Source organism: Gekko japonicus, unplaced genomic scaffold, assembly GCF_001447785.1.
Source record: "Gekko japonicus isolate JY-2015 unplaced genomic scaffold, Gekko_japonicus_V1.1 scaffold266, whole genome shotgun sequence".
Taxonomy (NCBI): domain Eukaryota; kingdom Metazoa; phylum Chordata; class Lepidosauria; order Squamata; family Gekkonidae; genus Gekko; species Gekko japonicus.
Genome location: NW_015166428.1, coordinates 754,387 through 775,337, shown reverse-complemented (window position 1 = coordinate 775,337; position 20,951 = coordinate 754,387). Strand labels below are relative to the sequence as shown.

Genomic DNA, 20,951 nt, shown 5'->3' with positions numbered 1-20,951 from the left:
AAGTCGAAACTTAAAATTTACCAATGAGAGTTTTTGGAATAATGCAAATAAAACAAATATCTCAGCTGGGGAATCAGTGGATCTCAGGCAGTTAAATAATGTTAAGCACTCACTATCAGTATCTGGTATTAAAAAAAAACACACTAAAGAGCTCATCGCTGTAAGCATCCAAACGTTATGCAGGTTACTCCACTCAACATTGGGAGGCGGGAGGCTGAAGACAGCAGAAGAGAAAGGTAGGAATGGCTACAGCTGCCTATCAGGGAAGGTTCAACGGGGAGCCCAGTGCTGAGGCAGGGATCCAAATGAGGCACTGAATCTAAAAGGGGACGACAAGCGTGGACACATTTTTGTGTCAACCGAAGTGCCAAGCAGGAGCATGCAGAGGAAGATCACTCTTGGCTCATTCACAGTTCAAAAACAAGAATATTGATCTTCTAGGGGAAGGAAGGATGGTGCTTAGGTATGTAACCAGGCTGGTCAGTGGGGGAGAAGGGGTGGGATAGGATCCTGGAGAGCATTCCAAATTCTGTAACAGAGAGGAGGCTGTCAGGTGAGGAGGGGGTGGTGTTTGGAGACAGTTTGTCATCAGTAACATGGGGTCATTCGGATAGCCAGCCAGTCAAACGGGGGAAATTCTTTGGGAAATGCTAATGCAACAGGTTCTGTTTGTAGCCAAAGGTACACTGATCAAGCACTGCCACATAAATCCTACTTTTTATGTATCCTGTAAGAATTCTCAAAGCATCCATGAGGGACCAGTTGGGGGCTTTAACTAAGAACGGCACTAAGATTTGCTCCGAGGTAATGAAGCTATATGGCAAAGCTCTTAAGAATGTGCTAAGAGAGTGCAACAAGTTTCTCTTCAAGGTCACCTCTTGACTCAAGTGGCAAGAGCAAGAATGACAATGTTTGACAGCCGTTCGATTGCGTTTAAAGAAATGTTGGAATCGGGATTCCATCTCAGTGTTGCGGCTTTTGTTAGAAAGGTGCTTTGAGAAGTGCAGAGATAAGCCAGTTGGCACAGATAGGTCATTCATTCATCTCTGTAATTTCATATTGTACCATTTGCTTTATAATCTAGACAAATGACTGCTGAGGGAATAATTGTGGATCTGTCAACTAAATGAAATGTCACTCAGGCTACACTGGATTTTTAAAAGGGAAATCCAAAAAGAAGAAGAAGAACCTCACAAAGCCAGAGTTCAAAGGAAGGTTCAAATATTGCAAGAAGTGTGCATGCCGTGGTACATCACTGTGGAGCCCGGCTCAGTGACAAGGCAGATGCTTTGTCCCATCCACGCATAGGAGGACCTTGGGTAGCAAGACGGCAAAGACCCTGGCACACAACCTCAGCGGGCCATTGGCAGCAGAGCAGACCAGTGCTTGGGGAGAATCACAGTCAAGCCCGTGTTCAGCCATGGACACCCGGAATAGGATCTGACAGTGGCCCGTGGTTTGGTGCACATGTAATCTGCAAGCCAGACTGTTAGATCGCCGCTAACAAATTGTAGGAGGGTGATTTCAGCAATGAGATTAGCTTTATTGTAGGTACGAACAAGCGCTTAAATAAGTCATAACCAGAACAGAACACAAGCAGGAGCTAGGTTCCTTTTAAACACTCCCGGGTTACTGTAGCCACGCCTATTTACAACAAGCAACCAATGAGGTTGTGCGGATAACAACCAATGAGAGTTCTTCCCTCTCAGGGACTAGGCATAGTTCTGATAGGTCACGGTTGTGGAGCAACCAATAGGATGTTAGCTCGGAGGAGCTTCTTCTGGCTCGAAGCTTAACATGGAGAGTCAATGAGCCGATTCCGTAACCTTTTTTTGAATACACTACACAGACTATGTCCACCTTTGGCTGGGAATGGTTTTAAAGATGGTGATGCAGAAACAGAGAATCAGCACCCCCACCAGGAGTGACAGCAGCAAGAATTCTGCGTCAAACCATTCCTACTCTTAGTAAAGGTAAGGTAAAGGTTTCCCTTGCTCGAAAGCCAGTCGAATCAGACTCTAGAGAGCAGTGCTCATCTCTGTTTCCAAGCTGAAGAGCCAGTGCTGTCCGAAGACATCTCTGTAGTCATGTGGCCGGCATGACTAAATGCCAAGGCACACGGAACACTACTACCTTCCCACTGAAGTGGTACCTATTTATCTACTCGCAATTTCTTGCTTTCGAACTGCTGGGTTGGCAGGAGCTGGGGCCAGCCGAACTACAGACCTTCTGGCCTGCAGCTCGGTATCTTAACCTCTGAGCCACCATAGCCCCACCTCCTACTCTTAGGAGGCCTTTTGACAGCTTTCCTCCTTTACACTAAGCTGAAGTGGGAGAGGGCAGCAAAGGTCCAGAGCGTGTGCCCTCTCCACTTCGGGTCCCCATGCATGAAGTCCCCTGGGGAGACGGTGAGGACAAAATGAAGATTGCTTTTTGCAGGATTAATGCAAAGGTCTGTCTAATACAGTTACTCTCAATCAAGGACCAGGAAGCTGACAGGACTGAATATGGATACTCCATTTGTAGCTATTATGATTAATAGCCGTTGATAAGGCTTCCCTCCATGAATCTGTTCAGCCTCCTTAAGACCATTTTCTCTGCTAGTGGCCACTACCCTATCTTGTGGCAATAAATTCAGTACATTAAGTAAGCCTTGCATGAAGAAAGATTGTGTTCTTCTTATCTGTAATGTGCTAATGAAATTTTGATCACATGACCCCAAGTTGCAGTATTTGGAGGGAGACTGGAAAGTTTGTTCACTGACCATCAAGTTCTTTCTCTCAGTGATCCTAGGGGTAGGGCAGTCACAACCAATGGGAAGAAGCTCCTCCCTGAAGGCAGTCAAGGCAGTTCACTTTTTGATTACTCCTCGTGGGAGGGGCTTCTCTCCATCTCCAAGACCAGTCCAGAAGCTGTACAACTCCCAATAACTATAAGAACACACTAACTCCAACAGCCCATAATTAATAGAAACAGCAAGAAAATGGCAGAGGGGAGTCCATGCTCCAAGATTGTCTCCCTGGGACTCTGAGAGTAGGGCGGGATTGACTGCCCCACCCTAGGACCATCAAGAAAGGCACTTCACTGTAACTGAACAAACTTCCCATTCTCCAGTGGTCCAGGGTGGGGGAATCACAACCAATGGGATGTACAAAAGCCGTGTATCCCAAGGTGGGCTACTTGAAAACCAACCTGTCAGAGCTTGTTGGATGACCCTCCTTCCAAAGGAGGCATTAGTGCAGGCCTCCTTGTCAAGGTAGTAGGGCTGGGTAAAGGTTTGCACTGACTTCCACACAGTTGCCCAGCAGGCCCCCTCTAAGGAAGGAAATGCCCTAAGTGCCTCAGAGGTAGCTATTCCCTTAAAGAAATTAGTCATGATTCCCTCCACCCACCAGCTTTTTAGGCCAGAGCAACACAACCCCCAGACTCACTTTCCTAGGGTGGACACCACAGCACCAGAACCCATAGAATGAGGGAGACAAAAAGGGAGTCAGATCTCATCATGGCCTAAGTCCTATGAATATTAAAAACTCAAGGTCCTCTGGACATCCAAGTTATGCCCCTCCACTCCCTGCAGATGTTTGGTATTGGGGCAAAAGAAAGGCAGAACAATCTCTTCTGGTCTGAGGAAGCGACAAGTTACCTTCAGGAATAAAGGCTAGGCTAGGGTTGCCAGCCTCCAGGTGGGGCCTGGAGATCTCCCACTTTTACACCTGATCTCCAGCTGACAGAGATCAGCTCCCCTGGAGAAAATGGCTGCTTTAAGGGTGGACTCTATGGCACTGTACCATGCTGAGGCTCCTCCCCTCCCTAAACCCCGCCCTCTCCTGGCTCCACCCACAAAGTCTCCAGGTATTTTCCAACCCAGACCTGGCAACCCTAGGCTAGGCCCATCCGCAGAACTACCAGGGCTGCTGAGAAGCCACCATGGCTCCATGGACAAAAATCCCATCTGGGACCCCCCCCACACACACACACACACCCATACACGACTTTGTTCCTGTGCCTTCTTTGTTCTTTCTGATATTGGGCATCCAGTTAATTTGACCTAAGGATTTCCCTTATACATCAAACTTCGTATCCGTTTAGAAGATGAAATGTAGGTATCAGAAAAGGGGATCTCTCAGAGCCCTGAAGCTTCCAGATACAGAGGAACTAGCAAGCGGCTTTAGCAAAAAGCAGTTTGAGGCAAGAAGCTAGGCAACAATGGAAGATCTTTCCCTCCTTGAGTGTAGTTTTTGCAATCGGACCTAAAGACAGAGGACAAAATGGCTTCTGGCCATTTTGCAGAAGATCAGCCTTTTCTTGTAGGATGCCAATAAAGTTGTTGTTACTAAAAGTGTAACTTGTCTGTGTTGTCATCAGCTCCAGTTTCCAAGTCATTAGCGATGACACATGCTGTTAGTCGTCCTAATGACAAGACATCAGTTTGATCCTGTTGTTGTTTCGTAACTGGTGTCTTCCAAATGTTCTTTTCTCTGCAAATGTTGGAGCCACTGGTTGGGGGAAAAGGCACTAAAACATTTACATAATTTGAGACCCAGGGTGACAATATCTGTCCATATGAGTTTAATTTAAAGTTTTAATATTCAAGCTCAGTCAAATGAACAGTGCAAATAATTAAGCACAAAAGTATTTTAAATTATCATCCTATATTGTCCTTGGGATAGAGAAAAAGGGCAGAATTTGATCTGTTGCTGCCATTTATCTGCACTTAACCTTTTTATTGGATATTATCTAAGGAGAAGCATTTGCACAAGCTTCTTGCCTTAATCACAGCAACTAACTTTAGCTGGATTAGGCCCAGTGCATAAAGTAAAAGAATGACCTTGTAAAGCTTCAGGCAATAAAACAACCCCGCATATTGGCATGCATATGTAAGAACTTTTTAAATGGTATACACCTATTTAAGTAGCACATGACTTTCTGGGAATATAGTCCATGACAGTCCTGCACATATTTGTGTGAGGCCATTTACCATTACAACCATATTCTGTAAACTCAAGGAAATAGAGGTCAAGATCTTGAAGAGTACCTCATTTACTTTTCCTGGATCCGCTGACATTCAGCAAGAGGTAGGTGCCAATTCTATCTCCTTCCGTCCAGGAATTAACAGGCTCCTTACTAGCTAATATTTAACAAACTAAAATATTCCTCTGAACATATGGCTAGGGGTAGCAGAGATTCCACTTCAGACTTTGGGACTGGCTGATTCGACAAGTGTTTGATAGAGAACAAAAGGCTCCAAGCACTGAGTTCTGTGGTGACAAGAGTGGAATCAACTCTGCACATCAGAAAATAGGAAGTAAACTGATGCTTGTTCAAAACAAGGGAACAAGTGGCAGGTTAAACCACCTGGACAGCATCCATTTCTCTTTAAACAGAGTTTTAGTACGCTTAAAGACAACCAGCCAAAGCTGACAGATTCCACCAATTTTTTTCCTCAAGGTACCACTGAGGTCATTTGTAAGAGGTAAGTTTTTGTTTTAAATGTATTCCCATACTAGAATGGATATTCATTAACTGTCTGTATGGATCGTTTTTAATTTGGAAGTGTTGTCCATAATAAGCAGAAAACGTTATCTGGATAGAGTTTGCCTATGTTTTCTCCTAAGTAACAAAAGCACTAAATATGAATGAACCGGGGGGAATATATTCACCAGTGTGCATTCAAAGAAAAAAAATGTATAGAAAAATAAAACAGAATTGTGAGAAACTGGAGCCTATTTTGCACAAGAACACTTGTGCATTGCATTCACAGAAATAAGGCTACTATTCTTTGAACTTGTGCACTGATGTGCTGATTGTCAGGCTGAATCACATTCCTTCCACATTAAAAGATTATACATTTCAGATTAGACTATTATAAATTAGCACAGCTATTCACAACCCTTGATTTTAATAGGAGGGCCTTAAATGTAAATAACCTAATTGCATAAGACTCAAAACTCAAAAGAGCTTTTTTCTGGCTACCAGTTGGAGTACACATACTAGGTTAGATAACCAATGGCCCAGTTCAGTATAAGTGCATGTATCAGACAAAGACGCCCCAAATCTGCTCTCTCTCTCTCTGTGTGTGTTTTTTAAAAAGGCACGTCAGGAGGGTGCTGTTGACAAAGAAGATTTCTCAGCTCTGCCAGTTGTTTTTTCTTTTTAAAGGTGGGTTTAGGGGGGTTCCAACAAGCATATTTGCATTGAACTGAAGGCAGCTTTGCCTTTCTTCAAAATGCTGAATGTTAATTGATGAGGCATTTACCTTAATGTTCATTATTTTGAATATTATTAAAACCTCGATAGAGGGTTCAATTTGACAAGGGATACATGAAAATTCGATGTTTTGTTTCTTTTAGTTTTTTGTTTCTATTTGTTGTGTTTTCCTCCCACCAATTTTATTTTCTAGTTTGTCAATTTCAGTCACTTCTTTTACATCACTTTAATGTCATTTATATGCAAAACCAGACATCAAATTTAATTCCAATTTTACCATCAAGTTTTTCATTATTTTGGGTTGGGAAAGATGACTGCAAATTTGACCAAATGAAGACTTTTGAATGAAATTTTTGAATGAAAACAAAGTGGTCATAAAATTCAGTAGCATCCCTCATTTTAAGCTATTGAAGAAAGCAAAAGATAATTTACAATTTTACAAACAAAAACTCCCAGTCTTCCTAGAAAGGGATCCCATATTTTCTCATTGCCTATAACTGTACCTCACAAGAAGCAAAGTAGCTTCAGACTGTGCCCTTAGCCTGTAGCCTCTCCAATTAAAATTGCTCTTCACTAATTAATCAGCTAAATAGATTAATCTGCCATGTGAACTGATTGTAGACTACAATCCTAATGTCTTGTAGCCATCAAGCCATCATTTGATGCAAGCAATAATCTCAATTAGAATATAGTGCATTTTCAAGATTTGCAACGTTCTCAGAAATTCTGACCTTCTCCATCTGGTAATCAATGGCAAACTTGCCACTGTCTTTAAGGGACCAGGATATGACTCTTCTAAATTTGGCAGGAAATATCTGTATATTGACTCACGTTTATCTTTAATGGGACCCAATCTTGCATTCCACATACATTAAATTTTGACCATCTGCTGCTCTTTATTTCAACATGTCTATAAACCATGTGAAGAGAATGCAAAATCAGTTCCTGGACTTTACCAGTCCATAGCTATCTCTGCCCCTTAGTCATTTGCTCACTTATTTCATCCAGTCCAAGTTAGCACACTCTTATTGGGTGCATAGCGGTATTATCACATGCATTCCTTTGTGCTGCTCTTCTCATCCCCACAATGAATTCTTTGCCATGCTTATGTCACTGACAACCCCCCCCCCCAAAAAAAATGATGGGTTTGGAAAAAACACCATTTGGAATATTTAAACCAACTTTGCAGCACAGAAGGGGGTCAATTCATGTTCTTGTAGAGAAAAGCCAGGGTTTCCCAGACTTCAGATAGGGACCTGAGTCCAGAAATCATCCACTGTCCCAGTATCCTCGTTATTCTAATTTATCTTATTTATACCCCACTTTTCTCCCCGACGGGGACCCAAGGCGGCTTACGACAGCCTTCTCTTCTCCACTGAACAGGAATAACAACCCTCTAAGGTAGATGAGGCCAAGATAGAGTGACTGGCCCAAGGTCACCCAGTGAGCTTCCAGAGCAAGGTCCACATTCGAACCTGGTTCTCCCAGAGCCTAGTTCTGTATGCTAACCCCCCCCCCCCGCTGGCTCCCACATGGCACTGAGCACCAAAGTTCAAGAGCAACAGAAGGGAAATCTTGGTTCCAGTGACCAGCCTCTTCCATGTTCTCTCTCCCCATTCTAGAGCCAGTGCACACAAACCAGTATTTCTGACAGACACTGGGAAAGAAGGGGGTGGAGCAAGTTAGGCTCCCCTGTGGCATGATGGGCCCAAGACATTTTGCCACCTGAAGCTATCACAGTGAGCACTTTACGAGACATGCCCCAAGTTCTTTTTCTGGTGTTTGCGGTCTATTCTTATCAGGGGTCATTTCGTAGAAAAAGAGGTGCAGGAGCTCATTAGCATAACTCATTTATTTGCATATGCCACACCCCCTGACATCACCGGAAGTGTGTCAGAAGGCAACACCCACCGCTCAGGCTCCACTGGACTGTTTTGGATTGCTAGCTATTTTTTTGGGGGGGGGGACGTGCAGATCTGTCCTCGCAGAAGAGGGAGAGCTTGTACCTGAATAAAACTTTGTCTTAAAGGTGCCACTAGATTGTTTTGGGCCGGGGGGAGCTCTGCAACTTACCTGGCTGCTTCTTACTCTGACTGAGGGCTGCTGGGAGCAGGGAGTGGGGCTTGTTGCATGTGCCCGCCCCCTGGACTCTTTACTGCCGGAGCTCCGCTCCTGTGCGCTCCTGCAGGAAATGACCGCTGATTCTTATTATTTTACTATCATTGTGGTTGACAGGTACATTTTTATTGGATCTTTGTATCTGTGATTTTAAACTCATGCTTTTGTTTCATTTTCATAGACTCATACAGTTGGAAGGGACCTCCAAGGTCATCTAGTCCAACCCCCTGCACAATGCAGGAAATTCACAAATACCTCCCCCTCCACACCCCCAGTGACCCCTGTTCCAATACCCAGAAGATTATAAAAAACCTCCAGGCTCCCTGGCCAAACTGGCCTGGAGAAAAATTGCTTCCCAAAGTGGCCATCAGCATTTCCCTTGGCGTGTAAGAAAAGGCCACAAGAACTAAGCACGGGTGCAGCCCTTCCTGTCCTCCCCCTCATGATCTGCCTAAGTTCACACAATCAGCATTGCTGTCAGATGGCCACCTAGCCTCTGCTTGAAAACCTCAAAAGAAGAAGAAGAGGAGGAGGAGGAGGAAGGGGAGGAGGAGGGGGGAGGTCTTGACAGAAACGGCTCTTTTTCAAGAACAGCTGTGCCAGAACCAGGGCTTTTTTTTGTAGAAAAAGCCCAGCAGGAACTCGTTAGCATAATAGGCCACACCCAAGAGCAGAAAGTCATTAGCATATTAGGCCACACCCCCATGCCTTCCCTTGGCTTGCCCAGGTGACCCGCAGCTGTGGGGTGCCCGGGCAAGCCAGCCGTTGGACAGGCTGGGGAAGGCACAGGGAGGCATTTAAATACCTCCCCGATCCTTCCAGGGGGCCCCTGGCCTGCCCGCCTTGGAGTCGCTGGGGGGGTCGCTCTCCAGGCCTTCCATCTGTAGCCACACATGCAGAGGTTTTGGCTGTAGTGGGCGTGGCCAACTCTGAAGCCAGCTGGAACTCTGTTCCTGTGTGTTCCTGCCGAAAAATAGCCCTGGCCAGAACTATGGCTTGCCCAAGGTCATCCAGCAGGTGCAAGTGGAGGAGTGGGGAATCAAACCCGGTTCTCCCAGAGTAGAGTCCACACATTTAACCACTACACCAAACTGGAGAGCCCACCACCTCCCAAGGAAGCCTGTTCCACTGAGGAACCACTCTGTCAGAAAGTTCTTCCTAATATTTAGCTGAAAACTCTTCTGATTTAATTTCAACCTGTTGGTTCTGGTCCAACCTTCTGGAGCAACAGAACAGAACTCTGTACCATCCTCTATATGACATTTTGATGTCTTTTCCCAGGAGTCATTTCGTAGAAAAAGAGGTGCAGGAGCTCATTAGCATAACTTATTTGCATATGCAACACCCCCTGACATCACCAGAAGTGTGTCAGAAGGCAACACCCACTGCTCAGGCTCCACTGGACTGTTCTGGATTGCTAGCTATGGGGGGGGGGATGTGCAGATCTATCCTCGCAGAGGAGGGAGAGATTGTACCTGAATACAACTTGGTCTTAAAGGTGCCACTGGACTCTTTTGGACCGGGGGCGGCGGCGGGGGGCTCTGCAACTTACCTGGCTACTTCTTGCTCTAACTGAGGGCTGCTGGGAGCAGGGGGCGGGGCTTGTTGCATGTGCCCGCCCCCTGGGCTCTTTACTGCCGGAGCTCCGCTTCTGTGCGCTCCTGCAGGAAATGAACCCTGTTTTTCACCATGTCCTATGGGAGAGAAGCCAGTGCTTAAGAGTGGTGGACTCTAATCTGGAGAAACTCCACTCTTCTCTACATGAAACCAGCTGGGTGACCTTGGGTCAGTCACAGTTCTCTCAGAGGTCTCTCAGCCCCACCTATCTCACAGGGTGTTTGTTGTGGGGAAAGGAAGGGAAGGCGACTGTAAGCTGCTCTGAGACACTGAGTGAAGAGCGGGGTACAAATCCTACTCTTCTTCTCACCCTGAGTACAACAAGACACTCCCACTAAGGGCAGGGAGGGAGCCCAGTTTTCTGAGCCCAACTCACAACTGCTGCACTAACCTTGCATTTGTGGTTTAGCACAAAAGCTCTGAATCAGCTGCTTTGGAAGCTCTTGTGCAGACAAGGCTGGCTTTAGTTGTAAGACACCAAGTGAGCTGGTTGAAATATAGCCTATTTCCTTCCTATGTTTGATGACAGAGTTGAATGACACCACGTTGTGACGACTGCATAAGAGAGTTCAAAGAAGTCTCCAATGAATGAGAGGCGGCAATCACTCCAGAGCCACAACTGTCATACACTGAAGATCTGACTACAAAGGAGCAGAACGATTTTTGAAAATAAAACCTAACATCCGCAAATATGAATAATTCTCCAAATGTATTTTCGGACCCGAGTCCGAATAGATTTCAGGTCAATGTCATTAATGAGAGCCATGACAGTACAGTATCCTCAACGGGAGATCCCAGCCCTCAGTGTTACGAAGAAACATCTTTTGCTGACGAGGCAAATAACAGACTACGAGTTAGCTACAGACCTGGGAACCGAGAGCTGTACGATAATTTATTTCAAAATGGGGATATGGCTAAAACAGATGGAAGCTTTCATCCCTATGATACACATAGTGACACATACTATCTGAAAACCTTTGGGCACAATACAGTGGATGCCATACCTAAAATTGATTATTACCGAAACACTGGCAGCATCAGTGGCGCCAAAATGACTAGGCCAAGCCTGATGGACATTCATGAACAGTTAGCAAAGGTATGTCAGAAATATTAAAAGACAAATATACTATTGGCTGTTTATTTGTAACATAATGCCCTCAATCCAAAAGGAGTCAAGTGTGCTTATAATACTCCAGACGTGCAGATGAATTCAGAAGTAAATCCTCCTATGTTAAAAATGGTTGTTTATATTCTGGGAGCAAAAAATAATGTACATTTGTACAATACAAATTGCGGCACCAGAAAAAGTTACATTTGACATCATGTTGGTGCCAATTAGATATTTTTATAGTTTCACTTGTTTTTGCGTAATTGATTCTGCCATGTTCACTATTTTGCATAATCTATTCTGGTTTCATTAGTTGTGGAGAGTGGGAAGGAACTACTTAGGTCACTGCAACGGCCTCCCACTGGAGATTTTGTTCAGCTCCTACTTCAGCAGCTGAATATCAGCAGGCATTGCCTGCCCTTCACACACTAGAAATTTGTCTTTAAAATAGGAAAGAAACCCCAGATCCTTAGATCTGTGTCCAGTGCCACATTCTGCAGCTAGGGGCATGCATTCGGCTATACCCTAGCCAAAACAAATAGCAAAAAAATAGCATATTGGTATTTTTCGGCTATTCTGTCAGCCAAATATTTGTTTGAGTATCTTTACAGCTATCTGAAATAGCTAAGCCCCCCAAAAAATGCCAACAATATTCAGGGTTTTTTGGGGACCACCAGATAGCTGAAGTTAAAAGGTGTTAAGGTCCATTTAAATGCCTTCCAGGTGAACTCACAATCCCTTTAAAAGCCTTTTTATTTCTCAGTTGAAAACAATGGAGGATGGTGGCACCTTCTTTGGGGGCCCATAGAATTGAACCCCCTGGTCCAATCTTTTTGAAACTTGGGGGGGGGGGTTGAGAAGAAGCACCAGCAGCTATACTGAAAATTTGGTGACTCTACCTCAAAAAACAGACACTCCCCCCGACCCCTGGATACCCCCTGGATGGATTCCCCATTGTACTTTATGGGGACCATTGACTATAATAGTCCCCATAGGGTATAATGGAGCCAGGAAAAATTGAGATTTCCCAAAAAATCCTAATCTGAATACCATACTAGCATTGGGATTCAGGAAAATCAGAAAATACTGATATTTTTTGGGTTCAATATACCCAAACCCCCAAAATACAATTATTTGGCACACCCCTATCGACAACGTTTCTGCACTCCCAGCAGATGCACAGGCCTTCTTCCCCTTTAGTATGGTGAAAGTCAACAACACAGGATATATTGCAGTGCTTTCTAAATATTTATTGTCTAGAACATAGCAGTTACTTCAGTGGACAAATTCACCAAAGCAGATGGCACTACAGGAGGAGAAGCAGCACCCAAGAAAGAAGAAGAAACCCAAGGAGGCTTTGTGAAATTTGGCTGGGTGAAGGGTGTCCTGGTAAGCAGAACATATCTAGTGTTACAATTCAATTCTGCTGTCTTTATTTAAAAAAAAATTCACAATGCACATTTTTAGGAGGGGGGAAACATGCACTTGCTTCCGCTAGAGAACACAACATGATTAGCATATCAACTTTTCATGCTTTGTGATGCATATGCATAGGGTGGTTTGGATTAGGACCAGTATATTGCTTGAAAGTTGTATCTTGTTTTTAATTCCATTTTCAAACGTTATTTTTTTAAAAAAATTCCATTTTGGAAATGTTATTCTAGCTCCTTCACTCTTATTTTTAGATATTATTCAACACTGTTCACTGACTATTATTTTATAGTGCCATGGCCTGTTGGCTGTGTAATAATTTTTATCTGATCTGATAATAAACCAGCCAATTTTGCCTCTTAATTACTAACACTGCTTGCATTCTGCAATGACATGGTAACACGACTCTTTGTTCACCATTTAGGTGAGGTGCATGCTGAATATCTGGGGTGTGATGCTTTTCATTCGCCTGTCCTGGATTATAGGTCAAGCTGGAATAGGTATGCATTTTTAAGTGCTTTTTTTTTTTTACGCCATGCAGGAAAAACAGGAGAAACTTTACAGAAACACTATTAATCTTTAAACTGAAGTGTGTATTGGCGTGGAACATGCATTCAGGCTTTCTAGAATATATTCCATTGTATCCAAAGGCAAAGTTAACAAAACCAACACTGGAATTTTCCAGGCTGTTAAACAAACAGCCCAGATCTAGCACACATCCATGCCAGTTTCTTTGCCACTGAAATCAATGGGATTTAAGCACGTCTAACTGTGCTGGATACAGCCTTTGCACAAAATATTTATATGCAAAAGTCAGGCATTTGGAAGAAATTTCTATATTCTAAAAACTAGCTAATATTGGAACAATAAAATCTGGTTGTTCTCTGAAAGTACAGTGTTTTAAAACCATTGGTGTGCACAATCATTTCATGCTATATATTTGTGATGAAAGGAAAATCAACACATACAAGTGGAATTACAAACTATTAAAGCATTTGGCTGCCCCAGCACCAACACCTAACAGCACGCACTCAAGGAAACTGATCTGCCCTAACCAATCCTTTCCGCATTTGCCTGCCACTACAGTTTTTCTCAGTGTTCGAGTCGAGGCAGTTTAAGTCCACAGCAAAACAGCATCCAAATAACCCGGGGCAACGGCAGGCTGAAACCTGGCTGACCACTGAAGGGAGGTAACATAATGCAGAACGGGGGTGGAAAACAGGAATAAAAAGGAGGTTTAACGCTATTTTAGTGCAGAATGTGAAAAAAAGCCTGGATTAAAAAGAAGGCTGGATTTGATTTTAGTGCAGAATTGCTTGGAGGACACCACGGTGAACATGGATGAAAAGGACAGGGCGGAAAGGGCCTAAGTAAGAATTATTCAATGGTGGAAAGTACCATCAAGTCATGGCCAAAGTACATCCAGTAGGTCTGTCAAGGAAACAGATGAACAGAGGTGGTTTATTATTTATTTATTTATCTAAATGTGTGCCCCACCGTCCCCGCCATTGCCTGCCTCTATGTTAGGGTTGCCAGCCTCCAGGTGGGGCCTGGGGATCTCCCGCTTTTACAACTGATTTCCAGCTGACAGAGATCAGCTCCCCTGGAGAAAACGGCTTCTTTGAAGGGTGGCCTCTATGGCGTTGTACCATGCTGAGGCCCCTCCCCTCTCCAAAAACCGCCCTCTCCTGCCTCCACCCCCAAAGTCTCCAGGTATTTTCCAACCCAGACCTAGCAACCCTACTCTATGTAGCAATCCTGGGATTTCTTGGTGGTCTCCCATCCAAATATGAACCAGGGCCAACCCTGCTTAGCTTCTGAGATTTGATGAAATTAGGCTAGCCTGGGCCATGTAGATCAGGTCAAAGGTTATGCATTTACAGAGGTCAGCCCCCCCCTTCTCTGAAACCCAAGTACTCTTTGTACCATATTCATGCAAAGGTCCACTGTGTCACTTTAGAGTGGGCTTCAAAGACAGAACCAGCTTATTATTGATTACTATGATTAATTATGTTGATATTATTTATCAGTTATATTATTAACCTAAGAACCAGGCTCAGAGGTTAAGACGCTGAGTTGCAGACCAGAAGGTCAGTAGTTCGGCAGTCTGAGACCTGAGTGCCACGTGATGGAGTGAGCTCCGGTCTCTGGCCCCAGCTCCCGCCAACCTAGCAGTTCGAAAACAAGAAATTGCAAGTAGATAAATAGGTACCACTTTGGTGGGAAGGTAACAGGCTTCTGTGCACCTTGGTGTTCAGTCATGCCGGCCATATGACCACAGAAACGTCTTCAGACAGCACTGGCTCTTTGGCTTGGAAACAGAGATGAGCACCACCCCCTAGAGTCAAATTTGACTAGCTTTTGAGCAAGGGAAACCTTTACCTTTACCTAAGAACTGGATTATTATGTCTCTTCTTCTCTTCCAAGTTACAATACAAAGCAATATAATGCTTTTTTATGTGATCAGTTTTGACATGGAAAGAAAGAAGTAAGATGCCATTAAAAGGAAAGCTTGGGAGCCAAAGTACATAACTATTATACTGTTCATTTGTTTTTAATGGATTGAACAGAAATCTCAGATTCCGTAGCCACAATAAGCACGTGTGATATTTCCTGTGGTTTAGGACAGACCTGAACCAGTGCTTTTCTGCACACTGTATCCAAGAAAATAGCATGAGGGGCTGGTGCAAATCCATCTTCCTTTCTCTGGTCACGGAGAGCTGCTCTTTATGTTCAGAGAAAGAAACCTTGCATGGTGCATCCTTGTCATGTTTACAAAACAAAACCCTGTCATTTCCAGTCATCGAGAATACATTTTAAACCGTACTCCCTAAGCTAATTGATATGCACTACCCCTTAAAATGACTCAGATGGACTTCACTTGCTTGGTCTTGCATTTGAAATCCTGGGACATCTTAAAAGCCAGTGTGGTGTGGTGGTTAGAGAGTCAGACCCAGGGTCAAATCCTCACTCTGCCTTGGATGCTTTGCTGGGTGACCTTGGGGTAGTCACACAAACTCTGCCTAACCTACTCCACGGGGTTGCTGTAAGGATAAAATAGAGAAGAGGAGAGCGATGTAAGCTGCTTTGGGTCCCATTTGGGGAGAAAGGCAGGGCCAAGTGCCAATAGTATGGTCTAAATATCAACCAATTCTAGGCTCACTCAAGGTGCTTTCCTCTAGGTAATTAATGGTTTAACCATTACTATAATATACCGTCAAGACTAAAATGAATTGACTGTCTGATTAAGTAACTCAAATCCATAACTGATACGAACCAACCATAGGGCAATGACGCATACATACATTGTCTCTTACAGAAAAAGGGAAGATATAGGAACCTTTTCAAACTGCCTTTGTATTCCGTTTTAGTAACTGGTTGCTAATGGGTTTTTTCCTGCCATTTCAGACAGACTCGATTTAGTAACCAGCTGCTAGCAGAATTTATTTACCCGTTCACACAAATCCGCTTGTGTCAGGTTAGCAAAGTGTGGTTGAGCCACTTTTGAGGGAAACTACTTTCCCCCCTTTTCAGACCCTTCGCTGCAATTCTGAATCGCTGTGGTGTGCTGCTTAAAATGTCCATAGCACTTCCTACAATGCCGCTTTTCCCCTGTCCATTTTGCCACATGATCTTCCTCTGACCTTTTCAAAAAAACATTCTATGTTGAGCGCTATAGCCCTAAACAGATACAGCAACCCAGTGCTATAGTGGCATCTCAGTGGTGCCGCTATAGCACTGAAGTGCTATAGCGGTTTAGCGTTGTAGCACTCAACTTAAAACATTCCAAAAAAAAGTCCAAGGAAGATCGTGCAGCCAAAAAGGGCATGGAATAAAGCAGCACTGGTTGAAATGACCATAGTGCTTCAGAGACAGCTAATTAATTGATGGAAATTTGCTGTATGAAACCCTCATTCCCGTATCACTTTACTTGAAATCGGGACAACAACAAATAACACCTGGTGTAGAACAGTAAGGTGGAAATGGCCATGGTCAGTTTCCAAAGTGTTGTATGCTAGACTGCAGTTTATGGTGAAAGGCAGTGCCTGGGAGGGGTTATGCATGTTTTGCTCCAAAAGAATTTCCCAGGAGCAGTGAGTTCTGCACGCATCAAGATTATGGCTAATGACTCTAGCACTCTTTTCCTGTATACTCCAACTTACCTGTTTTGTTAACTGCTATTTTTCTTTTTGCATTTATTAATTAAATGTTATTTAAAAAAAAGATTATGGCTAATGAATGCAGCAAAGGAACCTAACTTTAAGGAATATTTGTAATAGCTCACCATAGAATTCAAGGTGTTGTGTGTAGGATTCTCAAGCAGTCTCTTGTACAGGCACCTCAGATCTCCTTCAGCTTGTCTCTGCATTAAGTGCCTTCACGGTGTACACGGGGATCAGGTTCATACTGGAGTTCCCTGCGCTCGTGTTTCAGTGCCATAGAAGACAACCTGAAAAGCGGGGAAGATTTATATGCTTGCCAAAAGGAGGTGCAACAAAGAACAAGGTTTTGTACCTTTTTCTCCCCATCTGGATTACAGACCAACATAAAGCTCACTGTTTTCTCTATAGGGTCTGGGTATGCCAGAGGTTCAACCACAGGACCTTTGCACACACACCTTACAACCTGTTGTTCTGTCAAGCCAAGGAATGCAATTTAAGTTCCAAACTAGGTTTCTTCTATAGCTTAAACTGAAACTGCTGCATCACTTGCTAAGTGAGACTAAGACCAGGCTTAATCTCCTCACTCCTGTTTCCTGTCCTATCAGTCTGAGGCTGCAGACCTCAGAACACTATCCTGGGAGTAAGCCCCAGTAAATACAATGGAGCTTACTTCTGAGTAGATCTTGCTTAGGCTTGCTCCCTACATCTCCCAGCAAGCAGTGTTTCCCGCTATAACCATTACTATACTAAGAACACAACCATTACTATACTAAGAACCAGTTTGGTGTAGTGGTTAGGAGTGCGGACTCTAATCTGCGTGAACTGGGTTTGATTCCCTGCTCCTCCAAATGCAGCTGCTGGTGTGACCTTGGGTCAGTTACAAGTTCTCTCAGAGCTGCTCTTTCATGAACAGTCCTTGAGAGAGCTCTCTCAGCCTCACCTACCTCACAGGGTGTCTGTTGTGCAGAGGGGAAGGGAAAGAAGATTTGTAAACCGCTCTGAGACTCCTTCAGGTAGTGAAGGGTGGGGTATAGATCTAATCTCCTCCTCCTTCTCTCCTGAAAATGCTTGTGGACGTCCTCTTAAGATCCAAGCTTCCTATTTTGTGGAGACTGAATGAGAATCTACACACACGCATAAACCATATCCTATATTTCCTAAATTCCCTGTTCAACTCTCTAGCATCCATTCAGGTGCATTTTGTTCGAATTAGGTATGTTTCTGAATGGGGGGGGATTCTATGTATTTGAATGTTAAAACTCAAAAAAGATATATATTTTTTTGCTTTTGACAAGAGTTAATAGGCAAAAAACTTGCTAACATAAAGGTTGGGGTTTTTTTGCCCATCTATGCAGCATTACATGTTTGCATTTGGCACCGTGCCTGACAAAAGGGTGCTCATGGGTTTTATGATGCATACCAAATGAGGCCCTGCAGCTGGAAGCACATATAAGTATATGCCTTGCCATGAAAACTCTGCATCTTAATATTGCCAAGACTTTGCTTTGGGGTTTCATGCAAAATTAGTTCCTTTTTTTTAAGGGCAGTTTAGTAACTTATTGCCATCATCAGGAAGCATTACTTTGTTCCAGGGTGTGAAAATAGCCACGGGCAAGAGTAATTCATTTTAATGTTAGTTAACGTCCTTACATCTGGGGCTTTAATCTAAACTTTAATCAGATCTTGGCATTACTTTGTTAGAAGAGCAGTTAAAATGGCCTTAGTTTTTACATTTAAGTGTACAATTATCACTCTGCAGTCACTGAAGCATAGATACTCTTTCCTGTCTTTCTCCCCGCTTATGATATGTGTGTGTGGGGGGGGCAAGATCTTGCCTTTCTGCATCTACCCAGATGGCCACCTACGGGTTAAATGTTTTAAATCCAATATGCACGGCCAGTTCCTGTGTGTGTGTGTGTGTGGGGGGTTACACCTGATCTTATGCTTGCACATTCTGTTCCACCATTACACTCACATGTGGATGTCCAGTTCTTTTGGAGGTAGGACAAAGGTGCCCAAGGGCTGTGGGGAGGGAAGGTATGATCTCACTCCCCCACCAAGCAAAGGCAGAAGGCAAAGGAGAGTAAAAAGGAGAGTAACACCACAGGGAGGGACCCTCCTGGCTGTCCCAGCAATCAAAGAAGTTTGTCTGGTGGGTACACGAGACAGGGCCTTATTGGCGACAGCCCCACGATTATGGAACAGCCTCCCCAGGGAGGTGCACCTGACCCAGCCCTGTAGCTTGGGATTTTTTTTTTCAGGAGGAGGCCTTGGGGAGGTGCAGCTCATTAAATCACATTTAATTACATTAATTCAATTTGGGGCCAACCTGGGAGTGAGGGCCCTCAAAAGAAACTCTAGGGGGCCAGGCCCCGTGGACCCCACGTTAGCTATGGGCCTGGCCTGACCCCCTCACTTTCCATCTTTAGGGGCCAGCTGAAGACAGTTTTATTTACTACTGTCTCTGATTAAAGGAGTCCAAAACTGTGGTTTCAAAATGTTGATTTTATGTATTTTTATGTACTCTCTTTCATGTATTTTATTTATACTCTAAGCCACTTTGAGCTCCATAAAAAAGAAAGGTTGCTAACAAATATTTTAACTAACTAACTAAATAAATAAATAAATAATATTGGGCAAAACAGGATTCTACTTTCTTCCTAACATAATCTGTTTTTCTTGAATGTGGGATAGGTCCACCCAGGAGAAATTTACTACCAATGCTATTATATTATCTCATTATTAACCCTACTGCATTGCCATCAATGAACATGGCACTATACAGGGTAACATGAAAGAAAGTTTATAATCCAAAGCATGCATAGAAGTCCTCTGTTTAGCCTAGTCTGAAACTTCCTCCAGCTTTCTCCCATGAATTTTGACTGTGGAGGAGACAGCAGAGAGAGAGGAAAAGCAAAGCAGAGATGAAAGGAATGAGCCAGGCAAGGGGGCCGTGTGACCAAATGCATTTGCATCTGCTGTATTCTATTCCAGTACAAAAGAGCCAGAGTCCAGGCGCACCTTAAAAACTAACAAAATTTGTGGCAGGGGATGAGCTTTCATGAGTCACTGCTCACTTCTCCAGATCTGAAAACTCTTCAGACTCTTGCTCTTTTCTACTGCTGCAGACAGACTAACACGGCTACCCATCTCCATCTATTCCAACAGAGTTATTGAATAGCCGGAAGGTGTTTAACCCCACCCATTCCAAAAACTCACATAGACAAAATGGAGAGGGGAGGAATTAATTTAATAGTAGTTTTTTCGATAATGAAGCTTTGGTTAAGACAGAGCCTGGATTCCAGTTTAAAATACTCTTTTAGAGAACTTTTTGGAGAGTTCTGGAGTACAAGTTATATTTTTGATCTTTTCGTTGCTGACAGGTCTTGGAGTTATCATAATCCTACTTGCCACCATGGTCACCTCCATTACTGGCTTATCAACTTCTGCAATAGCAACTAATGGTTTTGTTCGTGGAGGTAAAATCTTGAGGGTTTTAAATACATGTATATTTATATTCTTAACATTCAGAAGGAGTTTTCCAAGTATTATTATTAGACAAGCCAAGGGCCTCTCGCCTTAAAGTAATAACACAATGGACATTAGACCTGCAGGGAATTAAAAGGTAAGCCATACAGTCAACGGTAGTCATGACCTCTATTTTGATCCTTAACCTTCCTGTGAATCACAAAGTTCAGCTCAGTTCACGAAGTGCGGATAACCCTATCTGGGACTGACGGAGGATTTGAATCAGTTTTTCTTGGAGATTCTTGTGTTCTTTTCCTCTTTAATTAAAAAAATACCCTTCTTATTCAGAACATTGCAGGTTGCGTTTCCATGGATGGTCCGGACTGCCTGTTCTTAAACATTTAAGGGCTAATGAACATGACTCTCGTAATTTTTATCTGTAGAATACTTTGATTGCAGAGTCTTCTGAAGACGTGGGGCAAGTCATTCTGGGATTCAGGACCGGTGTCCAGTACCTTACTGGTATTTTCTTTATCTTGACAACTTAGTGCATCACATGTATTTACAGATCCAGTCAGACCTTTCTCGATCCATGATGGTGGCTTCTTACTAGCAGGATTTTAGCACAAAATGATCCGACCAAGGTATTTGGGTCAAACATCTTTTTTGGGATTTTTTCCAGGTCTTGGAGTCGTAGTTATTTGCCTGAGTGTGGTAGTTACAACTTTAACAGGTATCTCCATGTCTGCCATATGTACAAATGGAGTGGTAAGAGGAGGTGAGTATTGTTTCGATAAGAGAATACAAATCTTTGTCGAGAAACAATAGCTGTGTTCTTC

The 20,951-nt window shown here is 43.6% G+C and overlaps 1 protein-coding gene across 1 annotated transcript in view; it reads left to right on the top strand.

Moving 5' to 3' along the window:
* The first annotated feature begins 10,633 nt into the window (after window positions 1-10,633).
* SLC12A1 (solute carrier family 12 (sodium/potassium/chloride transporter), member 1) overlaps window positions 10,634-20,951 on the top strand; it is a 57,979-nt gene continuing 47,661 nt past the window's right edge. The window contains exons 1-4 of the mRNA XM_015411783.1: window positions 10,634-11,038; window positions 12,311-12,439; window positions 12,906-12,981; window positions 20,028-20,123. Coding sequence (XP_015267269.1) covers window positions 10,634-11,038; window positions 12,311-12,439; window positions 12,906-12,981; window positions 20,028-20,123 — 706 coding nt within the window. The remainder of the gene's footprint in view (window positions 11,039-12,310; window positions 12,440-12,905; window positions 12,982-20,027; window positions 20,124-20,951) is intronic.